General features: G+C 43.5%; 1 protein-coding gene across 1 annotated transcript in view; it reads right to left on the bottom strand.

Annotated features, from left to right (window-relative positions):
* Nucleotides 1-22,364, bottom strand: part of LOC308081121 (sodium/hydrogen exchanger 2-like) — a gene marked incomplete at its 3' end in the record, with an annotated part of 80,155 nt that overhangs the window by 7,699 nt on the left and 50,092 nt on the right. Inside the window, exon 4 of the mRNA XM_080457515.1 lies at nt 640-777. Within this exon, the coding sequence (XP_080313641.1) occupies nt 640-777 (138 nt within the window). The remainder of the gene's footprint in view (nt 1-639; nt 778-22,364) is intronic.

Here is a 22,364-nt window from a genome sequence, read left to right as displayed (position 1 = left end):
TGAGCCACTGCCGCCCCTTAGTCTACTGTCTAATCAGCGGATTAAAGTAACCAAGTCAATTTACTGAAGTACTGTACTAAAATATTTAGGTATTTTTTACTTTACTGGAGTATTTCCAATTTTCAGTACTTTTACTTCTACTCCACTACATCTCAGAGGCAAATATTGTACTTTTGCTCCACTACAATTATTTGACAACTTTAGTTACTAGATACTATGTACATTTTGATTATTACAAAACATACATTAACCACTTCTACATGCTCACAATGCCTCGTGATGCAACGCATTGTGAGCTTGTAGATCTGCTATTTTCAAAAGATTTGCATACATTTCAAAACTTGTGAAATTGTACCTTCTGCATAACGAGTACTTTTATTTTACTTTTGGTACTTTAAGTACATCTTGATGCCAATACTTTTGTACTTTTACTCAAGTAAATTTTGAATTCCAGACTTTTCCTTGTAACAGAGTATTTCTACATTGCGGTTGATACCTTTACTGAAGTACAAAATGTGAGTACTTTTTGCACGCGCACACACACACACACACACACAGACACAGACACACGCACACGCACACGCACACGCACACGCACACGCACACGCACACGCACACACCTCTCCAGCACTCACTCACCACAATGACGGCGTCGTTGAAAAGGCCTTCTCCGAATATGACGATGTAGAGCTCCTCGTTGACTCCCACGTTCTCCAACACGTTGATCGCTGCCACGGGATCCACCGCAGCGATGATGGACGCGAACAGCAAGTTCTCCTGGACCCCCAAAAATCAACAAAAAGAAAGCATGAGGCGAAGGAACAATAAAATACATTTACAGCTGATGGTTATGCCTAATTATTATCAATATGTATACCACAAAGTGTACCACACTGAAAATATCAGATCTAGGCCACTTGTAGATCTGATATTTTTGGCATGGGACACTGTCATCCAATAATGCAGTAGATCTGAAAATGTTTTGTGCCAGGGACCCCCACGAGAGAAGATTTATGTAAAAAACTAAAGAATTCAAACAAGATTTTTCACAAATGTTCAAATATAGCAGATCTACAAGATCACAGCACAGAGTGACGTGCTGAGAGCTTGTATATCTGCTATATTTGAATGGCCAACATATAAATAGAACAAGTGGATAAAATTATTGTGCTGCGATATTAACACGTTTTGCTATAGCGTCCCATTATTTATATTTTTATTTTATTATCTTAATCTTTCGGTCACCGGAGGTACAATTTAAAGTGTGTGCAGCCTACTAACTGATTAGCAGTGTCCTTGAGCAAAAACACTTAGCCCCAGATAGGGCTCTGAAACCTTGTCAGAGGTGTTAACCAGCAACCTACCCCTAGGGCTGGACACTGTCGGCTCTATTCTGTGCCAGTTTTCCCAGCCGCAACGCTACCCTTAACCTGTTAAATACTGATAATGGAGCTGCGCCGCCCCAATAGGTTATTCTAGCACCTGCTCTACCCGTCACCATTATGCCGACGCCGTTATTTGTGCGTGGAGGTGTGCCCGTGGGCGTGTTGTTGCTATATCCCCCACATTGCAATTCTACAGACACACATGGGTACGGGTTTCGGGGGGGGGATAGTGGAATCTATCTAATTTAGTTCTCCTTGGATCGCCACCTTGCCGTGGTGGAGAGCCTTGTGTGTTCCGATGAACCTGAGAGCGATGCCGTCTGGAGCTTAAGCTCCTGGTAGGGTCACCCATGGCGGTAAGGTCAAGGGGGAGGTTCCAGACGAAGAGCGATCCAAAAAAAAGACCTCAACGGTGGAGTGGGCGAATGATGGTTGCAGAGAAGCTCCACAACGGTCACAAAGGCGGAAGAAGGCTGCAGCAAAGATGGGCCCCCAATTGTCTTGGTTTCCATGCCATTGGACCCTGGCCCTCTCTTTGTCAAGGATAGTGTGGTGGCTGGCTGTGCACCAGTCTCCCCACTTTAAAAGATCCCACGCACAGGCGTTCTCCTGAAGGACCCACCATTACCCAATCCCCCCTACAAGTCCTATGGCGTTCAGGAAACGGTAACGGGAGCAGGACAGTGAAGTCTGGGAGCTTCTAGCCATGCACTGGCACATAGGCGGTGGGTGTTTGATTCAGTCGCCTTGCTCTCGGACCGAGGCAGAGAGAACATTTCGGCAGCTGCACCCACGTCTGAGCAGCCCTATTTAGGGTCCACTCTGCTCACCCCACACGGGGAAGGGGCTAGAAAAGGTGCCCTAAAAATAGCCTGCCTCTTATAAACCTGACTGGAATACCGCATCCAGTGGGTTCACCTTTTGGCGGTCGAAAACAAACAAGAAAAACAAAAACAATGAACTTTGGAGCCTGGAACGTGAGAACACTTATGGACAGTGCCTCCAGCAATCGTCCAGAAAGAAGATCTGCGATCATTGCCAGGGAGCTGAAAAGGTGGAAGATCGACATCGCTGCCCTGTCCGAAACCCGCCTGGCCGAGGAGGGGCAACTAAAGGAGGAGAAAGGGGGATACACATTCTTCTGGAAGGGAAAAGCGGCTGCTGAACCCAGAATCCACGGAGTGGGATTTGCCATCAGAAACCGGCTCATCTCCCAACTCTCCGAATCTCCAGTAGGAATCAATGAGCGTACGCCTGAGGCTCTCAAACGATCAGATGGCCACGGCTGTGAGTGCCTATGCACCAACCTTGGACTCACAGGATGAAGACAAGGAGACCTTCTATGCAACCCTAGACCAGGTTCTATCGAACATCCCGAAAGAAGATAAGATCCTCCTACTCGGGGACTTCAATGCCAGGGTAGGCAAGGATCACAATCTCTGGAAAGGCACTCTAGGCAAAGAAGGTGTTGGGAATGTCAACACCAACGGAGTCCTCCTTCTGTCAAAGTGTGCCGAACATGAGCTTGTGATAACTAACACCCTTTTCCGCCAGAAAAACAGGCTCAAAACATCCTGGATGCATCCCAGATCGAAGCGCTGGCATCTCATAGATTATGTCATTGTCAGGGCCAGAGATCGCAAAGATGTTAACATCACCAGGGCCATGATCTGTGCGGACGACAGCTGGACAGACCATCGCCTCATCCGCTCCACAATGAACATCCAGCTGCGGCAGAAGAGGAGGACACAAAGGAGTCAAATCCGCCCTAAATTTAACATCGACAGCCTTGGAGACACAGACACGGTGCAACTTCTTCAAAACGCCCTGTTTGTGAGACTCCCGGAAGAATATCCTGAGGATGTGGAAGAACACTGGAAGGCTCTTAAGACCACACTACTTGAGACCAGCAAGGACACCATTGGCTACAAGACCAGGAAACACCAGGACTGGTTCGATGACAATAACACCGAAATAGAACAGCTTATCGATGCCAAAAGGAAAGCCTTTTGTTCTTGGCAGAACGACATCAACTGCAGGGACAAAAGGCAGGCCCACGCCAAGGCAAAGGCACTTGTCCAGAGCAGAGTGAGAGAGCTGAAGAACAAATGGTGGATGGAGAAGGCCCTGGAAATTCAGAGGCTTGCTGACTCTGGGGACACCAGGGGTTTCTTCAATGCCACCAAGGCTGTTTATGGGCCCAGCTATCGAGGCCTAAACCCCCTCCGCTCTAAAGATGGACAAACCCTGCTGAAGGACGATGTAGGTATCAGTTCCAGATGGCGAGAACATTTCCAAGAGCTTCTGAATCGAAACACCACAGTGGAGAGGGAAACCAGATTCCTCAGCGACCCATCATGGAGAATTTGGGTGATCCCCCCACCGAAAAGGAGGTCATGGATGCCATCAGGAAACTGAGTAATAACAAGGCCTCTGGACCAGATGGGATTCCAGCAGAAATCTTCAAGCAAGGCGGACCAAAGCTCCTTTGCCACATCCACAGCCTCCTTGGTAAAATCTGGGAAAAGGAGGAAATCCCAGCCGAACTCAGGGACGCCTTGATTGTCACTATCTTCAAGAAGGGAGATAAGGCAGACTGTGGCAACTACAGAGGCATCTCCCTCCTGTCCACAACAGGAAAAATACTGGCCCGTATTTTGGCCAACCGGTTACTGCCGCTGTCAGAAGAGATCCTCCCAGAGTCGCAGTGCGGCTTCCGTCCTGCTAGGGGAACCTCGGACATGATTTTTGTAGCTCGTCAACTGCAAGAAAAATGTCGGGAACAACACCTACCACTATACATGGCGTTCATCGACCTCACAAAGGCCTTTGACTCTGTGAACAGAACTGCCCTCTGGGGTGCCCTCTCCAGGATAGGATGCCCGGACAAGTACCTGAAGATCTTGCGTCTGTTGCATGACGATATGACCGCAACTGTAGTTGGCAATGGCGGCTCTGAAACGGCTCCCTTCAAATTTGAAAATAGCCGATCTACAAGCTATTTTCAAACATTTTAGTACTTTTACTTTTGGTACTTTAAGTACATTTTGATACCAATACTTTTGCACTTACACTCAAGTAAATTTTGAATTCCGGCCTTTTACTTGTAACAGAGTATTTCTACATTGCAGTATCGATACTTTTACTTAAGTAAAACATTTGGGTATTTTTTCCACCACTGCTTGATATGATGAAACCTGGCCGTATGCGGTGATACCTGTATGAAGTTGGTGAAGATGATGAGGGCGATGGAGGCGGTGACAAACAGCTCTCTCCTGTTGATGTTGCCGGGCAGGGTGAAGGCCAGGGCGAAGCAGATGGCCCCTCGCAGGCCACCGTAGGCCAGGCCAAACTGGTCCTTGTAGGTGAAAGAGATGGTTTTGAACCGGTTGATGATCTGGGTCAGCACCAGAACTCCTGGAGGAGGGCAGGGGAGACGAGAGGGTTTAGAGGAATCAACAGTTATTGTCACATCACAGGTTTACGTGTAAAGATCAGTGGTGGAAAGTAACTAAAGTGCATAGACTCAAGTACTGTACTTAAGTACAATTTTGAGGTATTTGTACTTTACTTGAGTATTTCCAATTTCCAATGCTTTTACTTCTACTCCACTACATCCCAGAGTACTTGTTACTAATTGTAGTGGAGTACTTTTACTCCACTGAGAACCACTGATTACAGCAACATAAGTTTTTTCAAAAAACTGTTAAGATTTAGAAGACATTTGTAGAATCCCCATGAAGCAAAGATTTGAGTTACAAATGTTCGCTTTGAAAACAAATATATATATATGTAAGATTTGCACACATTTTCAAGATTTTTCAAAAATAGCAGATCTACAAGCTACGAGCTTGTAGATCTGCTATTTTTGAATAGCGAAATAAATCTTAAAATGACACAGATTCCCGGTCTTAATGGGTTAAGCTAATCATTTGGGGACCTCCCCCCCTCCTCACCCAGGAACCTCCAGACGAAGGCGAACAGCAGCGTGAACAGGATGTAGGCCCAGTTCCACTCGTGCTCCGTGGTGACGGTGACCACACCCAGGAAGAAGAAGACCAGCGTCTCGGAGATGGAGGCCAGCATCTTGACCATTTGGCGGATGATGGTGCAGGACTGCTGGGCCACGTTCTCCTCCACGTAGTACTTCATGGTGAGGGCACAGACCACGATGCTGCAGGAGGAGGAGGGACCAGGAGGGACCAGGAGGAGGCAGGAGGGTCACATTTTTTACTTAAGTAAAGTATCAATACTGCAACGTAGAAACACTCTGTTACAAGTAAAAGTCAGATAATCCAAATTTACTTGAGTAAAAGTACAAAAGTATTGGAATCAAAATATACTTTAAGTACCAAAAGTAAAAGTACTCGAGTCGTTACGCAGAATCACCCATTTCACCAGTTTAAAAAATGTCAACAATCTTTTGAAAATAGCAGATCTAAACTAGAAAATATTGTGGGGAGTTGGGGGGGGGGGGGGGGGTACGGGGTGTGGGGGGTTGTGTGGGGTTATGTTGACCAATACACACCATTAGTTAAATTGTAGCTTTAAATTTACAAAATTATTGCCATTAGAATTTCAACCATTTACACACACATTCATACACCGATGGCACAGGAAACCATGCAAAGCACCTGCTCATCGGGAGCAATTAGGGGTTCAGCGTCTTGCTCAAGGACACTTCGACACTAATTCTGGGGGAGCCCTGGATCGAACTGGGAACCTCGCAGTTGCCATCCATCCACTCTAATGGCTACTCTACCCCTGAGCCACTGCCGCCCCCTGTACTCAAACTTTCCAAAGACTGTCAAGGTTTATCTGACAATAGCAGATCTACAAGCTCCCAATGCATAGCATTGTAGATCGGCTTTTTTCGAATAGTCAAAGTATGACAGAGGGATGTATGTCATGTGGTGTGGGAGGTGGGGTGGTGGTGGTGGAGTATGGGGGGTGGGAGTTTTGGAGCTTGCAGTGTATAAACGTTTTAGCATTTGAGTACCAAAGTAAAATACTCAACTTTTCAGAAAATAGCAGATCTACAAGCTCATAACACTCACATTGTAGATCGGCTGTGTGGTTACTGTAGGTTTTGTATTGTGTATATCTGTCATATACTGTAATTGTAGTGGAGTAGAAGTAACAACAATGGAAAGTAAAGTAAAAGTACCTCAAAATTGTACTGTGCATTGTAAGCACTTGCATAGTACTTGAGTAAATGTACTTGTTACTTTGCAGCACCACTGAGCAGCCAATGACTGACAGGCTAGCTGTCACCAGGTGTACTGATTGCTAGAGTGTAAAGGGACATGGGTTGATATTAATGGTCTTAACTAAAAATGTATACATCACACAGCTTAGCTTCTTTGGATTAAATTGGAGAGCAGACCTGTGCGCACTTGGTGATGTAAAAAGATATCTGTAGTGTAAAAATTGCAGCCACAGTGACTTAACGAAAACATGGGCCATTCCTCCTATCTCCTTCTCTCTCCCTTCTAGCAAACACCATTAGTGTGTATTGGAAAAGCTGAAAAGACTGTGAGATCCACATGTGCTTTAAAGTGGGATAGCTTCAAAAGTATAAAAGTGATCAAAAAGTTAAACACAGCAATGGAAGTCATAATGTACCTCAACCTTTTAAAGTTTAAATGGAGTCTGTAAGCTAAAGCATGCTGAAGTAACATGATTTTAAACAAGTGAAAGAGAATGGGGTTTTCAAATAACTATTGACTTTCCCATAGACTTTTAGGGGTGTAAATATTTCAAAAACTACAAATCATTTCAAAAAGATAAGACACACGTGTCCACAGTAAGCTGGATTATTTTTACAGTTTGAATGGAATTTCTAAGTGAAAGTATGTAGGAGTAGTTAGGTGCCAAACTTTTGGGAGAGAATAAAGAAATAATGTAGAACATCAATAGTGTGCTCGCTGCTACTGCATGCAGCGAGCCCATTTTTCACATGGGCCTGTTATAGCGCCACCAGGAGGCCGATTTGTGCAAAACCAATTTCTTTATATTACTCCTACAGATTTTATCCAAAGGTCATGCAAATCTTCAGAGAGATTAGGTGTCCAGGGAGACCTGTTGACATAGCCCTCTCCATGGATGACTCAGCTTGTCAGGCCTTTATTAGTTTCTAATCCCCGTCTTATGGGGATCCACAGACTTTAGTAGTTCCCTGTCTGAATACCGGTATGCATTTTAATTAACAAGTTAAATTAACAATCAGGATTTTACTGAGCAGGAACTATTTATATTTTTCTCTTTACTTTCAGTTGTAGACAAGTACAAAGTCATTCATCTTTGAAGACTGCATTTAGGAAAATAAAGTGTTACGGATGGATCAGTATAATTGAATAATAGTTATTATTATTTCAATGGATTTCTTTTTAGATATGGAGACGTGCATACATTCTCATTTTCTAATATTTTTCAGATGGGCATCACATAGTTTTTCTTGACTCTTATTGTTTTGGTGCATTTTGGTTCCAGAGTTGGGGTTAATGATTTGACAGCTGAATTAAGCATATTTCTTTTACTGTAAACAAGTTTGACCAGCATTATTGTGGCATCTCAAGATTTTGACATTCTGCATTTTATGCTACTACTGCCTATGGATGTCCATTGGTCCAAAGTTTTAAATAATAAATACCACAATGAAATAAATAAGAAACACAATGAAATAAAACAATGAAATACGTTGTATGTTAATTTCTTATTTATTGTCTCTTATTGTCTCAGAGAGTATGTTTTACCCACTGTCCGTCCGTGTGTGTGTGTGTGTGTGTGTGTGTGTGTGTGTGTGTGTGTGTGTGTGTGTGTGTGTGTGTGTGTGTGTGTGTGTGTGTCCGTCTGTCACCAGCTAAACTCCGGCACCGTTGGCCCGGTCGCTCCGAAACTGTGCACACACACTCCCTGGATGCCAATTCAGAACCTCTGCCTTTCACATGGGCCTGTTATAGCGCCACCAGGAGGCCGATTTGTGCAAAACCCATTTTTTTATATTACTCCTACAAATGTTATCCAAACGTCATGCAAATCAGTACACAGTATCACTATAGTCATGTGATCAACACAGATCTGTCCGATTTCCCATATTCCATCCTCATTGCCTATAAGGTTGGCTTCCAAAGTTTGCAGGATTGGTCCGTTTTTAACAAAAAGCCTCAAAGTATACACACAGCTTGCGATTTCTGTGAAATTTCACACGCACATTCCCACTAGGCCGAGGAAGAAATGCACCCTTCTCACTTTGGCCTGTTAGCAGCAAAACACATTTTTGGAACAAAATGCATCAAATCATGAATGCAGTGTCAATGCAAGAACGGTTGGCACCCTTTTCACATTGGCCAATTATAGCGCCACCAGGAGGCCAGAATACCTGACCTGGCGGAGACCTGTGCTCCGAGGAGCACTTTTTCTAGTTTGGGTCTGGTTTCATAATGTTGTTTAAATCAGTGGTTCTCAAACATTTTCATGTCAAGCGTGGAACCCAAATGAATTCCACGGACCCCTGTACCAGATTTGTGTTTTGTGTTGGTTGGTGAATGGTTAAAAAAAATACACCTTTCTGATGCGCTGTGAGCTTGTAGATCGGCTATTTGATGCATATCAGGTTTAAAGTGCTCTCGCCGCTTCTTTTGGTCTTGTTTTCATAGACCTGCTGGTCGCCTGTTTCCAGTGGTGGAAAAAGTACTCAAATAAAGTACTTTTTAATCAATAAATAAAAATACTCTGTTACAAGTAAAAGTCCAGAATTCAAAATTTACTTGGGTAAAAGTACAAAAGTATTGGTATAAAAATGTACTTAAAGTACCAAAAGTAGAAAGTACTCATTGTGCAGAATGTCCCATTTCACAAGTTTTCAAATGTATAAAAATCTTTTGAAAATAGCAGATCTATGCGACGCATTGTGAGCTTGTAAATTGACTATTTTCAAATGGCTGAAATTTAAATACAAATGAGAAATGTATGTTTTGTAATAATAATCAAAATCTACAAAGAAACTAGTAACTTAAGTTTTCAAATAATTGTAGTGAAGTAAAAAGTACAATATTTGCCTCTGAGATGTAGTGGAGTAGAAGTAAAGGTATCGACAATTGGAAATATTCCGGTAAAGTAAAAGTACCTCAAAACTGTACAGTACTTAGTAGTTACTTTCCATCACTGGTTGCTTGTTTCTCTCGGAAAATCTGACAAACAGTGTTTTACACTCACGCCATGATGCTGGAGACATTGAACATCTCGGCCACCAGGTAGGCCAGGTAGCTGAACACGAAGACCAACAGCGGCTCGATCTGCCGCACGTTTTTGGTGAAGCGCGTGGTGAAGGCCGTCAGGATGCCGAAGAGGAAGCCGACGAACACGCCGCCCACGCCCACCACGAAGAAGCTCGCCACGCCCCGGAAGACGTCGGGCGACTCCACCACGGGCATGTCCGCCATGAAGATGAACATGTTGTACAGGCCCTGGAGAGAAGAGGAACATATTAAAGAGATGATGATGGTCGTCTATCAAGAGTAAGACCTGACATTAAACTATTAGGACCGGGAACGCATCTGTGTCATTTTTAGATTTCTTTGGCTATTAAAAAATAGCAGATATACAAGCTCGTAGCTTATCTGCATATCTTGTACAGTATCTGTATATCTTGTATATCTACAAGCTACGAGCTTGTAGATCTGCTATTTTAGAAAAATCTTGAAAATATATATATATACTTTTTTAAAGGGAACATTTGTAACTCAAATCTTTGCTTCTGGGGGTCCCTGGAACGAATAATTTTGAGATGGGGGTCCGCGGTCAAATACGTATAATTTTGTGGGTCCTTGACATGGAAAAGTTTGAGAACCACTAGCAACATAAGTTTTATTCAAAAAACTGTTAGGATTTAGAAGACATTTGTAGAATCCCCAGAAGCAAAGATTTGAGTAACAAATGTTCGCTTCAAAAAAATATATATTCAAAGATTTGCACACATTTTCAACGCGGCACTTTTGACACACAGGACGCACCTTTGTTTTGGGTTTTTTAACGACTTGAACCCCGGCATCCGTATTCTGGGGGGAACATTTGCCAAAAGCTAGCTGTTCTACCAGTTATAAGTCCGTTTGAAGAAGAATAGAGGATTTCTGTTGTCCAGTGTATTAAATGGTGCATTTATATATAGCGCTATTATCCAAAGCGCTTACATAGATGTTTACATAGATTACATTCACCCATTCACACACACATTCATACACCGATGGCGGAGGAAACCATGCAAGGCACCAACCTGCTCATCGGGAGCAATTAGGGGTTCAGCGTCTTGTTCAAGGACACTGCGACACTAACTCTGAGGGAAGTCGAACTGGGAAGTCAAAATGGGAACCTTGCGGTTTCCAGTTCACTCTACCCGGCCACTCTACCCCTGAGCCACTGCCGCCCCTTAGTCTACTGTCTAATCAGCGGATTAAAGTAACCAAGTCAATTTACTGAAGTACTGTACTAAAATATTTAGGTATTTTTTACTTTACTGGAGTATTTCCAATTTTCAGTACTTTTACTTCTACTCCACTACATCTCAGAGGCAAATATTGTACTTTTGCTCCACTACAATTATTTGACAACTTTAGTTACTAGATACTATGTACATTTTGATTATTACAAAACATACATTAACCACTTCTACATGCTCACAATGCCTCGTGATGCAACGCATTGTGAGCTTGTAGATCTGCTATTTTCAAAAGATTTGCATACATTTCAAAACTTGTGAAATTGTACCTTCTGCATAACGAGTACTTTTATTTTACTTTTGGTACTTTAAGTACATCTTGATGCCAATACTTTTGTACTTTTACTCAAGTAAATTTTGAATTCCAGACTTTTCCTTGTAACAGAGTATTTCTACATTGCGGTTGATACCTTTACTGAAGTACAAAATGTGAGTACTTTTTGCACGCGCACACACACACACACACACACACAGACACAGACACACGCACACGCACACGCACACGCACACGCACACGCACACGCACACGCACACACCTCTCCAGCACTCACTCACCACAATGACGGCGTCGTTGAAAAGGCCTTCTCCGAATATGACGATGTAGAGCTCCTCGTTGACTCCCACGTTCTCCAACACGTTGATCGCTGCCACGGGATCCACCGCAGCGATGATGGACGCGAACAGCAAGTTCTCCTGGACCCCCAAAAATCAACAAAAAGAAAGCATGAGGCGAAGGAACAATAAAATACATTTACAGCTGATGGTTATGCCTAATTATTATCAATATGTATACCACAAAGTGTACCACACTGAAAATATCAGATCTAGGCCACTTGTAGATCTGATATTTTTGGCATGGGACACTGTCATCCAATAATGCAGTAGATCTGAAAATGTTTTGTGCCAGGGACCCCCACGAGAGAAGATTTATGTAAAAAACTAAAGAATTCAAACAAGATTTTTCACAAATGTTCAAATATAGCAGATCTACAAGATCACAGCACAGAGTGACGTGCTGAGAGCTTGTATATCTGCTATATTTGAATGGCCAACATATAAATAGACCAAGTGGATAAAATTATTGTGCTGCGATATTAACACGTTTTGCTATAGCGTCCCATTATTTATATTTTTATTTTATTATCTTAATCTTTCGGTCACCGGAGGTACAATTTAAAGTGTGTGCAGCCTACTAACTGATTAGCAGTGTCCTTGAGCAAAAACACTTAGCCCCAGATAGGGCTCTGAAACCTTGTCAGAGGTGTTAACCAGCAACCTACCCCTAGGGCTGGACACTGTCGGCTCTATTCTGTGCCAGTTTTCCCAGCCGCAACGCTACCCTTAACCTGTTAAATACTGATAATGGAGCTGCGCCGCCCCAATAGGTTATTCTAGCACCTGCTCTACCCGTCACCATTATGCCGACGCCGTTATTTGTGCGTGGAGGTGTGCCCGTGGGCGTGTTGTTGCTATATCCCCCACATTGCAATTCTACAGACACACATGGGTACGGGTTTCGGGGGGGGGATAGTGGAATCTATCTAATTTAGTTCTCCTTGGATCGCCACCTTGCCGTGGTGGAGAGCCTTGTGTGTTCCGATGAACCTGAGAGCGATGCCGTCTGGAGCTTAAGCTCCTGGTAGGGTCACCCATGGCGGTAAGGTCAAGGGGGAGGTTCCAGATGAAGAGCGATCCAAAAAAAAGACCTCAACGGCGGAGTGGGCGAATGATGGTTGCAGAGAAGCTCCACAACGGTCACAAAGGCGGAAGAAGGCTGCAGCAAAGATGGGCCCCCAATTGTCTTGGTTTCCATGCCATTGGACCCTGGCCCTCTCTTTGTCAAGGATAGTGTGGTGGCTGGCTGTGCACCAGTCTCCCCACTTTAAAAGATCCCACGCACAGGCGTTCTCCTGAAGGACCCACCATTACCCAATCCCCCCTACAAGTCCTATGGCGTTCAGGAAACGGTAACGGGAGCAGGACAGTGAAGTCTGGGAGCTTCTAGCCATGCACTGGCACATAGGCGGTGGGTGTTTGATTCAGTCGCCTTGCTCTCGGACCGAGGCAGAGAGAACATTTCGGCAGCTGCACCCACGTCTGAGCAGCCCTATTTAGGGTCCACTCTGCTCACCCCACACGGGGAAGGGGCTAGAAAAGGTGCCCTAAAAATAGCCTGCCTCTTATAAACCTGACTGGAATACCGCATCCAGTGGGTTCACCTTTTAGCGGTCGAAAACAAACAAGAAAAACAAAAACAATGAACTTTGGAGCCTGGAACGTGAGAACACTTATGGACAGTGCCTCCAGCAATCGTCCAGAAAGAAGATCTGCGATCATTGCCAGGGAGCTGAAAAGGTGGAAGATCGACATCGCTGCCCTGTCCGAAACCCGCCTGGCCGAGGAGGGGCAACTAAAGGAGGAGAAAGGGGGATACACATTCTTCTGGAAGGGAAAAGCGGCTGCTGAACCCAGAATCCACGGAGTGGGATTTGCCATCAGAAACCGGCTCATCTCCCAACTCTCCGAATCTCCAGTAGGAATCAATGAGCGTACGCCTGAGGCTCTCAAACGATCAGATGGCCACGGCTGTGAGTGCCTATGCACCAACCTTGGACTCACAGGATGAAGACAAGGAGACCTTCTATGCAACCCTAGACCAGGTTCTATCGAACATCCCGAAAGAAGATAAGATCCTCCTACTCGGGGACTTCAATGCCAGGGTAGGCAAGGATCACAATCTCTGGAAAGGCACTCTAGGCAAAGAAGGTGTTGGGAATGTCAACACCAACGGAGTCCTCCTTCTGTCAAAGTGTGCCGAACATGAGCTTGTGATAACTAACACCCTTTTCCGCCAGAAAAACAGGCTCAAAACATCCTGGATGCATCCCAGATCGAAGCGCTGGCATCTCATAGATTATGTCATTGTCAGGGCCAGAGATCGCAAAGATGTTAACATCACCAGGGCCATGATCTGTGCGGACGACAGCTGGACAGACCATCGCCTCATCCGCTCCACAATGAACATCCAGCTGCGGCAGAAGAGGAGGACACAAAGGAGTCAAATCCGCCCTAAATTTAACATCGACAGCCTTGGAGACACAGACACGGTGCAACTTCTTCAAAACGCCCTGTTTGTGAGACTCCCGGAAGAATATCCTGAGGATGTGGAAGAACACTGGAAGGCTCTTAAGACCACACTACTTGAGACCAGCAAGGACACCATTGGCTACAAGACCAGGAAACACCAGGACTGGTTCGATGACAATAAGACCGAAATAGAACAGCTTATCGATGCCAAAAGGAAAGCCTTTTGTTCTTGGCAGAACGACATCAACTGCAGGGACAAAAGGCAGGCCCACGCCAAGGCAAAGGCACTTGTCCAGAGCAGAGTGAGAGAGCTGAAGAACAAATGGTGGATGGAGAAGGCCCTGGAAATTCAGAGGCTTGCTGACTCTGGGGACACCAGGGGTTTCTTCAATGCCACCAAGGCTGTTTATGGGCCCAGCTATCGAGGCCTAAACCCCCTCCGCTCTAAAGATGGACAAACCCTGCTGAAGGACGATGTAGGTATCAGTTCCAGATGGCGAGAACATTTCCAAGAGCTTCTGAATCGAAACACCACAGTGGAGAGGGAAACCAGATTCCTCAGCGACCCATCATGGAGAATTTGGGTGATCCCCCCACCGAAAAGGAGGTCATGGATGCCATCAGGAAACTGAGTAATAACAAGGCCTCTGGACCAGATGGGATTCCAGCAGAAATCTTCAAGCAAGGCGGACCAAAGCTCCTTTGCCACATCCACAGCCTCCTTGGTAAAATCTGGGAAAAGGAGGAAATCCCAGCCGAACTCAGGGACGCCTTGATTGTCACTATCTTCAAGAAGGGAGATAAGGCAGACTGTGGCAACTACAGAGGCATCTCCCTCCTGTCCACAACAGGAAAAATACTGGCCCGTATTTTGGCCAACCGGTTACTGCCGCTGTCAGAAGAGATCCTCCCAGAGTCGCAGTGCGGCTTCCGTCCTGCTAGGGGAACCTCGGACATGATTTTTGTAGCTCGTCAACTGCAAGAAAAATGTCGGGAACAACACCTACCACTATACATGGCGTTCATCGACCTCACAAAGGCCTTTGACTCTGTGAACAGAACTGCCCTCTGGGGTGCCCTCTCCAGGATAGGATGCCCGGACAAGTACCTGAAGATCTTGCGTCTGTTGCATGACGATATGACCGCAACTGTAGTTGGCAATGGCGGCTCTGAAACGGCTCCCTTCAAATTTGAAAATAGCCGATCTACAAGCTATTTTCAAACATTTTAGTACTTTTACTTTTGGTACTTTAAGTACATTTTGATACCAATACTTTTGCACTTACACTCAAGTAAATTTTGAATTCCGGCCTTTTACTTGTAACAGAGTATTTCTACATTGCAGTATCGATACTTTTACTTAAGTAAAACATTTGGGTATTTTTTCCACCACTGCTTGATATGATGAAACCTGGCCGTATGCGGTGATACCTGTATGAAGTTGGTGAAGATGATGAGGGCGATGGAGGCGGTGACAAACAGCTCTCTCCTGTTGATGTTGCCGGGCAGGGTGAAGGCCAGGGCGAAGCAGATGGCCCCTCGCAGGCCACCGTAGGCCAGGCCAAACTGGTCCTTGTAGGTGAAAGAGATGGTTTTGAACCGGTTGATGATCTGGGTCAGCACCAGAACTCCTGGAGGAGGGCAGGGGAGACGAGAGGGTTTAGAGGAATCAACAGTTATTGTCACATCACAGGTTTACGTGTAAAGATCAGTGGTGGAAAGTAACTAAAGTGCATAGACTCAAGTACTGTACTTAAGTACAATTTTGAGGTATTTGTACTTTACTTGAGTATTTCCAATTTCCAATGCTTTTACTTCTACTCCACTACATCCCAGAGTACTTGTTACTAATTGTAGTGGAGTACTTTTACTCCACTGAGAACCACTGATTACAGCAACATAAGTTTTTTCAAAAAACTGTTAAGATTTAGAAGACATTTGTAGAATCCCCATGAAGCAAAGATTTGAGTTACAAATGTTCGCTTTGAAAACAAATATATATATATGTAAGATTTGCACACATTTTCAAGATTTTTCAAAAATAGCAGATCTACAAGCTACGAGCTTGTAGATCTGCTATTTTTGAATAGCGAAATAAATCTTAAAATGACACAGATTCCCGGTCTTAATGGGTTAAGCTAATCATTTGGGGACCTCCCCCCCTCCTCACCCAGGAACCTCCAGACGAAGGCGAACAGCAGCGTGAACAGGATGTAGGCCCAGTTCCACTCGTGCTCCGTGGTGACGGTGACCACACCCAGGAAGAAGAAGACCAGCGTCTCGGAGATGGAGGCCAGCATCTTGACCATTTGGCGGATGATGGTGCAGGACTGCTGGGCCACGTTCTCCTCCACGTAGTACTTCATGGTGAGGGCACAGACCACGATGCTGCAGGAGGAGGAGGGACCAGGAGGGACCAGGAGGAGGCAGGAGGGTCACATTTTTTACTTAAGTAAAGTATCAATACTGCAACGTAGAAACACTCTGTTACAAGTAAAAGTCAGATAATCCAAATTTACTTGAGTAAAAGTACAAAAGTATTGGAATCAAAATATACTTTAAGTACCAAAAGTAAAAGTACTCGAGTCGTTACGCAGAATCACCCATTTCACCAGTTTAAAAAATGTCAACAATCTTTTGAAAATAGCAGATCTAAACTAGAAAATATTGTGGGGAGTTGGGGGGGGGGGGGGGGGGTACGGGGTGTGGGGGGTTGTGTGGGGTTATGTTGACCAATACACACCATTAGTTAAATTGTAGCTTTAAATTTACAAAATTATTGCCATTAGAATTTCAACCATTTACACACACATTCATACACCGATGGCACAGGAAACCATGCAAAGCACCTGCTCATCGGGAGCAATTAGGGGTTCAGCGTCTTGCTCAAGGACACTTCGACACTAATTCTGGGGGAGCCCTGGATCGAACTGGGAACCTCGCAGTTGCCATCCATCCACTCTAATGGCTACTCTACCCCTGAGCCACTGCCGCCCCCTGTACTCAAACTTTCCAAAGACTGTCAAGGTTTATCTGACAATAGCAGATCTACAAGCTCCCAATGCATAGCATTGTAGATCGGCTTTTTTCGAATAGTCAAAGTATGACAGAGGGATGTATGTCATGTGGTGTGGGAGGTGGGGTGGTGGTGGTGGAGTATGGGGGGTGGGAGTTTTGGAGCTTGCAGTGTATAAACGTTTTAGCATTTGAGTACCAAAGTAAAATACTCAACTTTTCAGAAAATAGCAGATCTACAAGCTCATAACACTCACATTGTAGATCGGCTGTGTGGTTACTGTAGGTTTTGTATTGTGTATATCTGTCATATACTGTAATTGTAGTGGAGTAGAAGTAACAACAATGGAAAGTAAAGTAAAAGTACCTCAAAATTGTACTGTGCATTGTAAGCACTTGCATAGTACTTGAGTAAATGTACTTGTTACTTTGCAGCACCACTGAGCAGCCAATGACTGACAGGCTAGCTGTCACCAGGTGTACTGATTGCTAGAGTGTAAAGGGACATGGGTTGATATTAATGGTCTTAACTAAAAATGTATACATCACACAGCTTAGCTTCTTTGGATTAAATTGGAGAGCAGACCTGTGCGCACTTGGTGATGTAAAAAGATATCTGTAGTGTAAAAATTGCAGCCACAGTGACTTAACGAAAACATGGGCCATTCCTCCTATCTCCTTCTCTCTCCCTTCTAGCAAACACCATTAGTGTGTATTGGAAAAGCTGAAAAGACTGTGAGATCCACATGTGCTTTAAAGTGGGATAGCTTCAAAAGTATAAAAGTGATCAAAAAGTTAAACACAGCAATGGAAGTCATAATGTACCTCAACCTTTTAAAGTTTAAATGGAGTCTGTAAGCTAAAGCATGCTGAAGTAACATGATTTTAAACAAGTGAAAGAGAATGGGGTTTTCAAATAACTATTGACTTTCCCATAGACTTTTAGGGGTGTAAATATTTCAAAAACTACAAATCATTTCAAAAAGATAAGACACACGTGTCCACAGTAAGCTGGATTATTTTTACAGTTTGAATGGAATTTCTAAGTGAAAGTATGTAGGAGTAGTTAGGTGCCAAACTTTTGGGAGAGAATAAAGAAATAATGTAGAACATCAATAGTGTGCTCGCTGCTACTGCATGCAGCGAGCCCATTTTTCACATGGGCCTGTTATAGCGCCACCAGGAGGCCGATTTGTGCAAAACCAATTTCTTTATATTACTCCTACAGATTTTATCCAAAGGTCATGCAAATCTTCAGAGAGATTAGGTGTCCAGGGAGACCTGTTGACATAGCCCTCTCCATGGATGACTCAGCTTGTCAGGCCTTTATTAGTTTCTAATCCCCGTCTTATGGGGATCCACAGACTTTAGTAGTTCCCTGTCTGAATACCGGTATGCATTTTAATTAACAAGTTAAATTAACAATCAGGATTTTACTGAGCAGGAACTATTTATATTTTTCTCTTTACTTTCAGTTGTAGACAAGTACAAAGTCATTCATCTTTGAAGACTGCATTTAGGAAAATAAAGTGTTACGGATGGATCAGTATAATTGAATAATAGTTATTATTATTTCAATGGATTTCTTTTTAGATATGGAGACGTGCATACATTCTCATTTTCTAATATTTTTCAGATGGGCATCACATAGTTTTTCTTGACTCTTATTGTTTTGGTGCATTTTGGTTCCAGAGTTGGGGTTAATGATTTGACAGCTGAATTAAGCATATTTCTTTTACTGTAAACAAGTTTGACCAGCATTATTGTGGCATCTCAAGATTTTGACATTCTGCATTTTATGCTACTACTGCCTATGGATGTCCATTGGTCCAAAGTTTTAAATAATAAATACCACAATGAAATAAATAAGAAACACAATGAAATAAAACAATGAAATACGTTGTATGTTAATTTCTTATTTATTGTCTCTTATTGTCTCAGAGAGTATGTTTTACCCACTGTCCGTCCGTGTGTGTGTGTGTGTGTGTGTGTGTGTGTGTGTGTGTGTGTGTGTGTGTGTGTGTGTGTGTGTGTGTGTGTGTGTGTGTCCGTCTGTCACCAGCTAAACTCCGGCACCGTTGGCCCGGTCGCTCCGAAACTGTGCACACACACTCCCTGGATGCCAATTCAGAACCTCTGCCTTTCACATGGGCCTGTTATAGCGCCACCAGGAGGCCGATTTGTGCAAAACCCATTTTTTTATATTACTCCTACAAATGTTATCCAAACGTCATGCAAATCAGTACACAGTATCACTATAGTCATGTGATCAACACAGATCTGTCCGATTTCCCATATTCCATCCTCATTGCCTATAAGGTTGGCTTCCAAAGTTTGCAGGATTGGTCCGTTTTTAACAAAAAGCCTCAAAGTATACACACAGCTTGCGATTTCTGTGAAATTTCACACGCACATTCCCACTAGGCCGAGGAAGAAATGCACCCTTCTCACTTTGGCCTGTTAGCAGCAAAACACATTTTTGGAACAAAATGCATCAAATCATGAATGCAGTGTCAATGCAAGAACGGTTGGCACCCTTTTCACATTGGCCAATTATAGCGCCACCAGGAGGCCAGAATACCTGACCTGGCGGAGACCTGTGCTCCGAGGAGCACTTTTTCTAGTTTGGGTCTGGTTTCATAATGTTGTTTAAATCAGTGGTTCTCAAACATTTTCATGTCAAGCGTGGAACCCAAATGAATTCCACGGACCCCTGTACCAGATTTGTGTTTTGTGTTGGTTGGTGAATGGTTAAAAAAAATACACCTTTCTGATGCGCTGTGAGCTTGTAGATCGGCTATTTGATGCATATCAGGTTTAAAGTGCTCTCGCCGCTTCTTTTGGTCTTGTTTTCATAGACCTGCTGGTCGCCTGTTTCCAGTGGTGGAAAAAGTACTCAAATAAAGTACTTTTTAATCAATAAATAAAAATACTCTGTTACAAGTAAAAGTCCAGAATTCAAAATTTACTTGGGTAAAAGTACAAAAGTATTGGTATAAAAATGTACTTAAAGTACCAAAAGTAGAAAGTACTCATTGTGCAGAATGTCCCATTTCACAAGTTTTCAAATGTATAAAAATCTTTTGAAAATAGCAGATCTATGCGACGCATTGTGAGCTTGTAAATTGACTATTTTCAAATGGCTGAAATTTAAATACAAATGAGAAATGTATGTTTTGTAATAATAATCAAAATCTACAAAGAAACTAGTAACTTAAGTTTTCAAATAATTGTAGTGAAGTAAAAAGTACAATATTTGCCTCTGAGATGTAGTGGAGTAGAAGTAAAGGTATCGACAATTGGAAATATTCCGGTAAAGTAAAAGTACCTCAAAACTGTACAGTACTTAGTAGTTACTTTCCATCACTGGTTGCTTGTTTCTCTCGGAAAATCTGACAAACAGTGTTTTACACTCACGCCATGATGCTGGAGACATTGAACATCTCGGCCACCAGGTAGGCCAGGTAGCTGAACACGAAGACCAACAGCGGCTCGATCTGCCGCACGTTTTTGGTGAAGCGCGTGGTGAAGGCCGTCAGGATGCCGAAGAGGAAGCCGACGAACACGCCGCCCACGCCCACCACGAAGAAGCTCGCCACGCCCCGGAAGACGTCGGGCGACTCCACCACGGGCATGTCCGCCATGAAGATGAACATGTTGTACAGGCCCTGGAGAGAAGAGGAACATATTAAAGAGATGATGATGGTCGTCTATCAAGAGTAAGACCTGACATTAAACTATTAGGACCGGGAACGCATCTGTGTCATTTTTAGATTTCTTTGGCTATTAAAAAATAGCAGATATACAAGCTCGTAGCTTATCTGCATATCTTGTACAGTATCTGTATATCTTGTATATCTACAAGCTACGAGCTTGTAGATCTGCTATTTTAGAAAAATCTTGAAAATATATATATATACTTTTTTAAAGGGAACATTTGTAACTCAAATCTTTGCTTCTGGGGGTCCCTGGAACGAATAATTTTGAGATGGGGGTCCGCGGTCAAATACGTATAATTTTGTGGGTCCTTGACATGGAAAAGTTTGAGAACCACTAGCAACATAAGTTTTATTCAAAAAACTGTTAGGATTTAGAAGACATTTGTAGAATCCCCAGAAGCAAAGATTTGAGTAACAAATGTTCGCTTCAAAAAAATATATATTCAAAGATTTGCACACATTTTCAACGCGGCACTTTTGACACACAGGACGCACCTTTGTTTTGGGTTTTTTAACGACTTGAACCCCGGCATCCGTATTCTGGGGGGAACATTTGCCAAAAGCTAGCTGTTCTACCAGTTATAAGTCCGTTTGAAGAAGAATAGAGGATTTCTGTTGTCCAGTGTATTAAATGGTGCATTTATATATAGCGCTATTATCCAAAGCGCTTACATAGATGTTTACATAGATTACATTCACCCATTCACACACACATTCATACACCGATGGCGGAGGAAACCATGCAAGGCACCAACCTGCTCATCGGGAGCAATTAGGGGTTCAGCGTCTTGTTCAAGGACACTGCGACACTAACTCTGAGGGAAGTCGAACTGGGAAGTCAAAATGGGAACCTTGCGGTTTCCAGTTCACTCTACCCGGCCACTCTACCCCTGAGCCACTGCCGCCCCTTAGTCTACTGTCTAATCAGCGGATTAAAGTAACCAAGTCAATTTACTGAAGTACTGTACTAAAATATTTAGGTATTTTTTACTTTACTGGAGTATTTCCAATTTTCAGTACTTTTACTTCTACTCCACTACATCTCAGAGGCAAATATTGTACTTTTGCTCCACTACAATTATTTGACAACTTTAGTTACTAGATACTATGTACATTTTGATTATTACAAAACATACATTAACCACTTCTACATGCTCACAATGCCTCGTGATGCAACGCATTGTGAGCTTGTAGATCTGCTATTTTCAAAAGATTTGCATACATTTCAAAACTTGTGAAATTGTACCTTCTGCATAACGAGTACTTTTATTTTACTTTTGGTACTTTAAGTACATCTTGATGCCAATACTTTTGTACTTTTACTCAAGTAAATTTTGAATTCCAGACTTTTCCTTGTAACAGAGTATTTCTACATTGCGGTTGATACCTTTACTGAAGTACAAAATGTGAGTACTTTTTGCACGCGCACACACACACACACACACACACAGACACAGACACACGCACACGCACACGCACACGCACACGCACACGCACACGCACACGCACACACCTCTCCAGCACTCACTCACCACAATGACGGCGTCGTTGAAAAGGCCTTCTCCGAATATGACGATGTAGAGCTCCTCGTTGACTCCCACGTTCTCCAACACGTTGATCGCTGCCACGGGATCCACCGCAGCGATGATGGACGCGAACAGC

This window comes from Gymnoscopelus braueri, assembly GCF_963280865.1.
Source record: "Gymnoscopelus braueri genome assembly, contig: SCAFFOLD_121, whole genome shotgun sequence".
Lineage (NCBI taxonomy): Eukaryota > Metazoa > Chordata > Actinopteri > Myctophiformes > Myctophidae > Gymnoscopelus > Gymnoscopelus braueri.
This window is presented reverse-complemented; position numbering and strand designations above follow the sequence as displayed.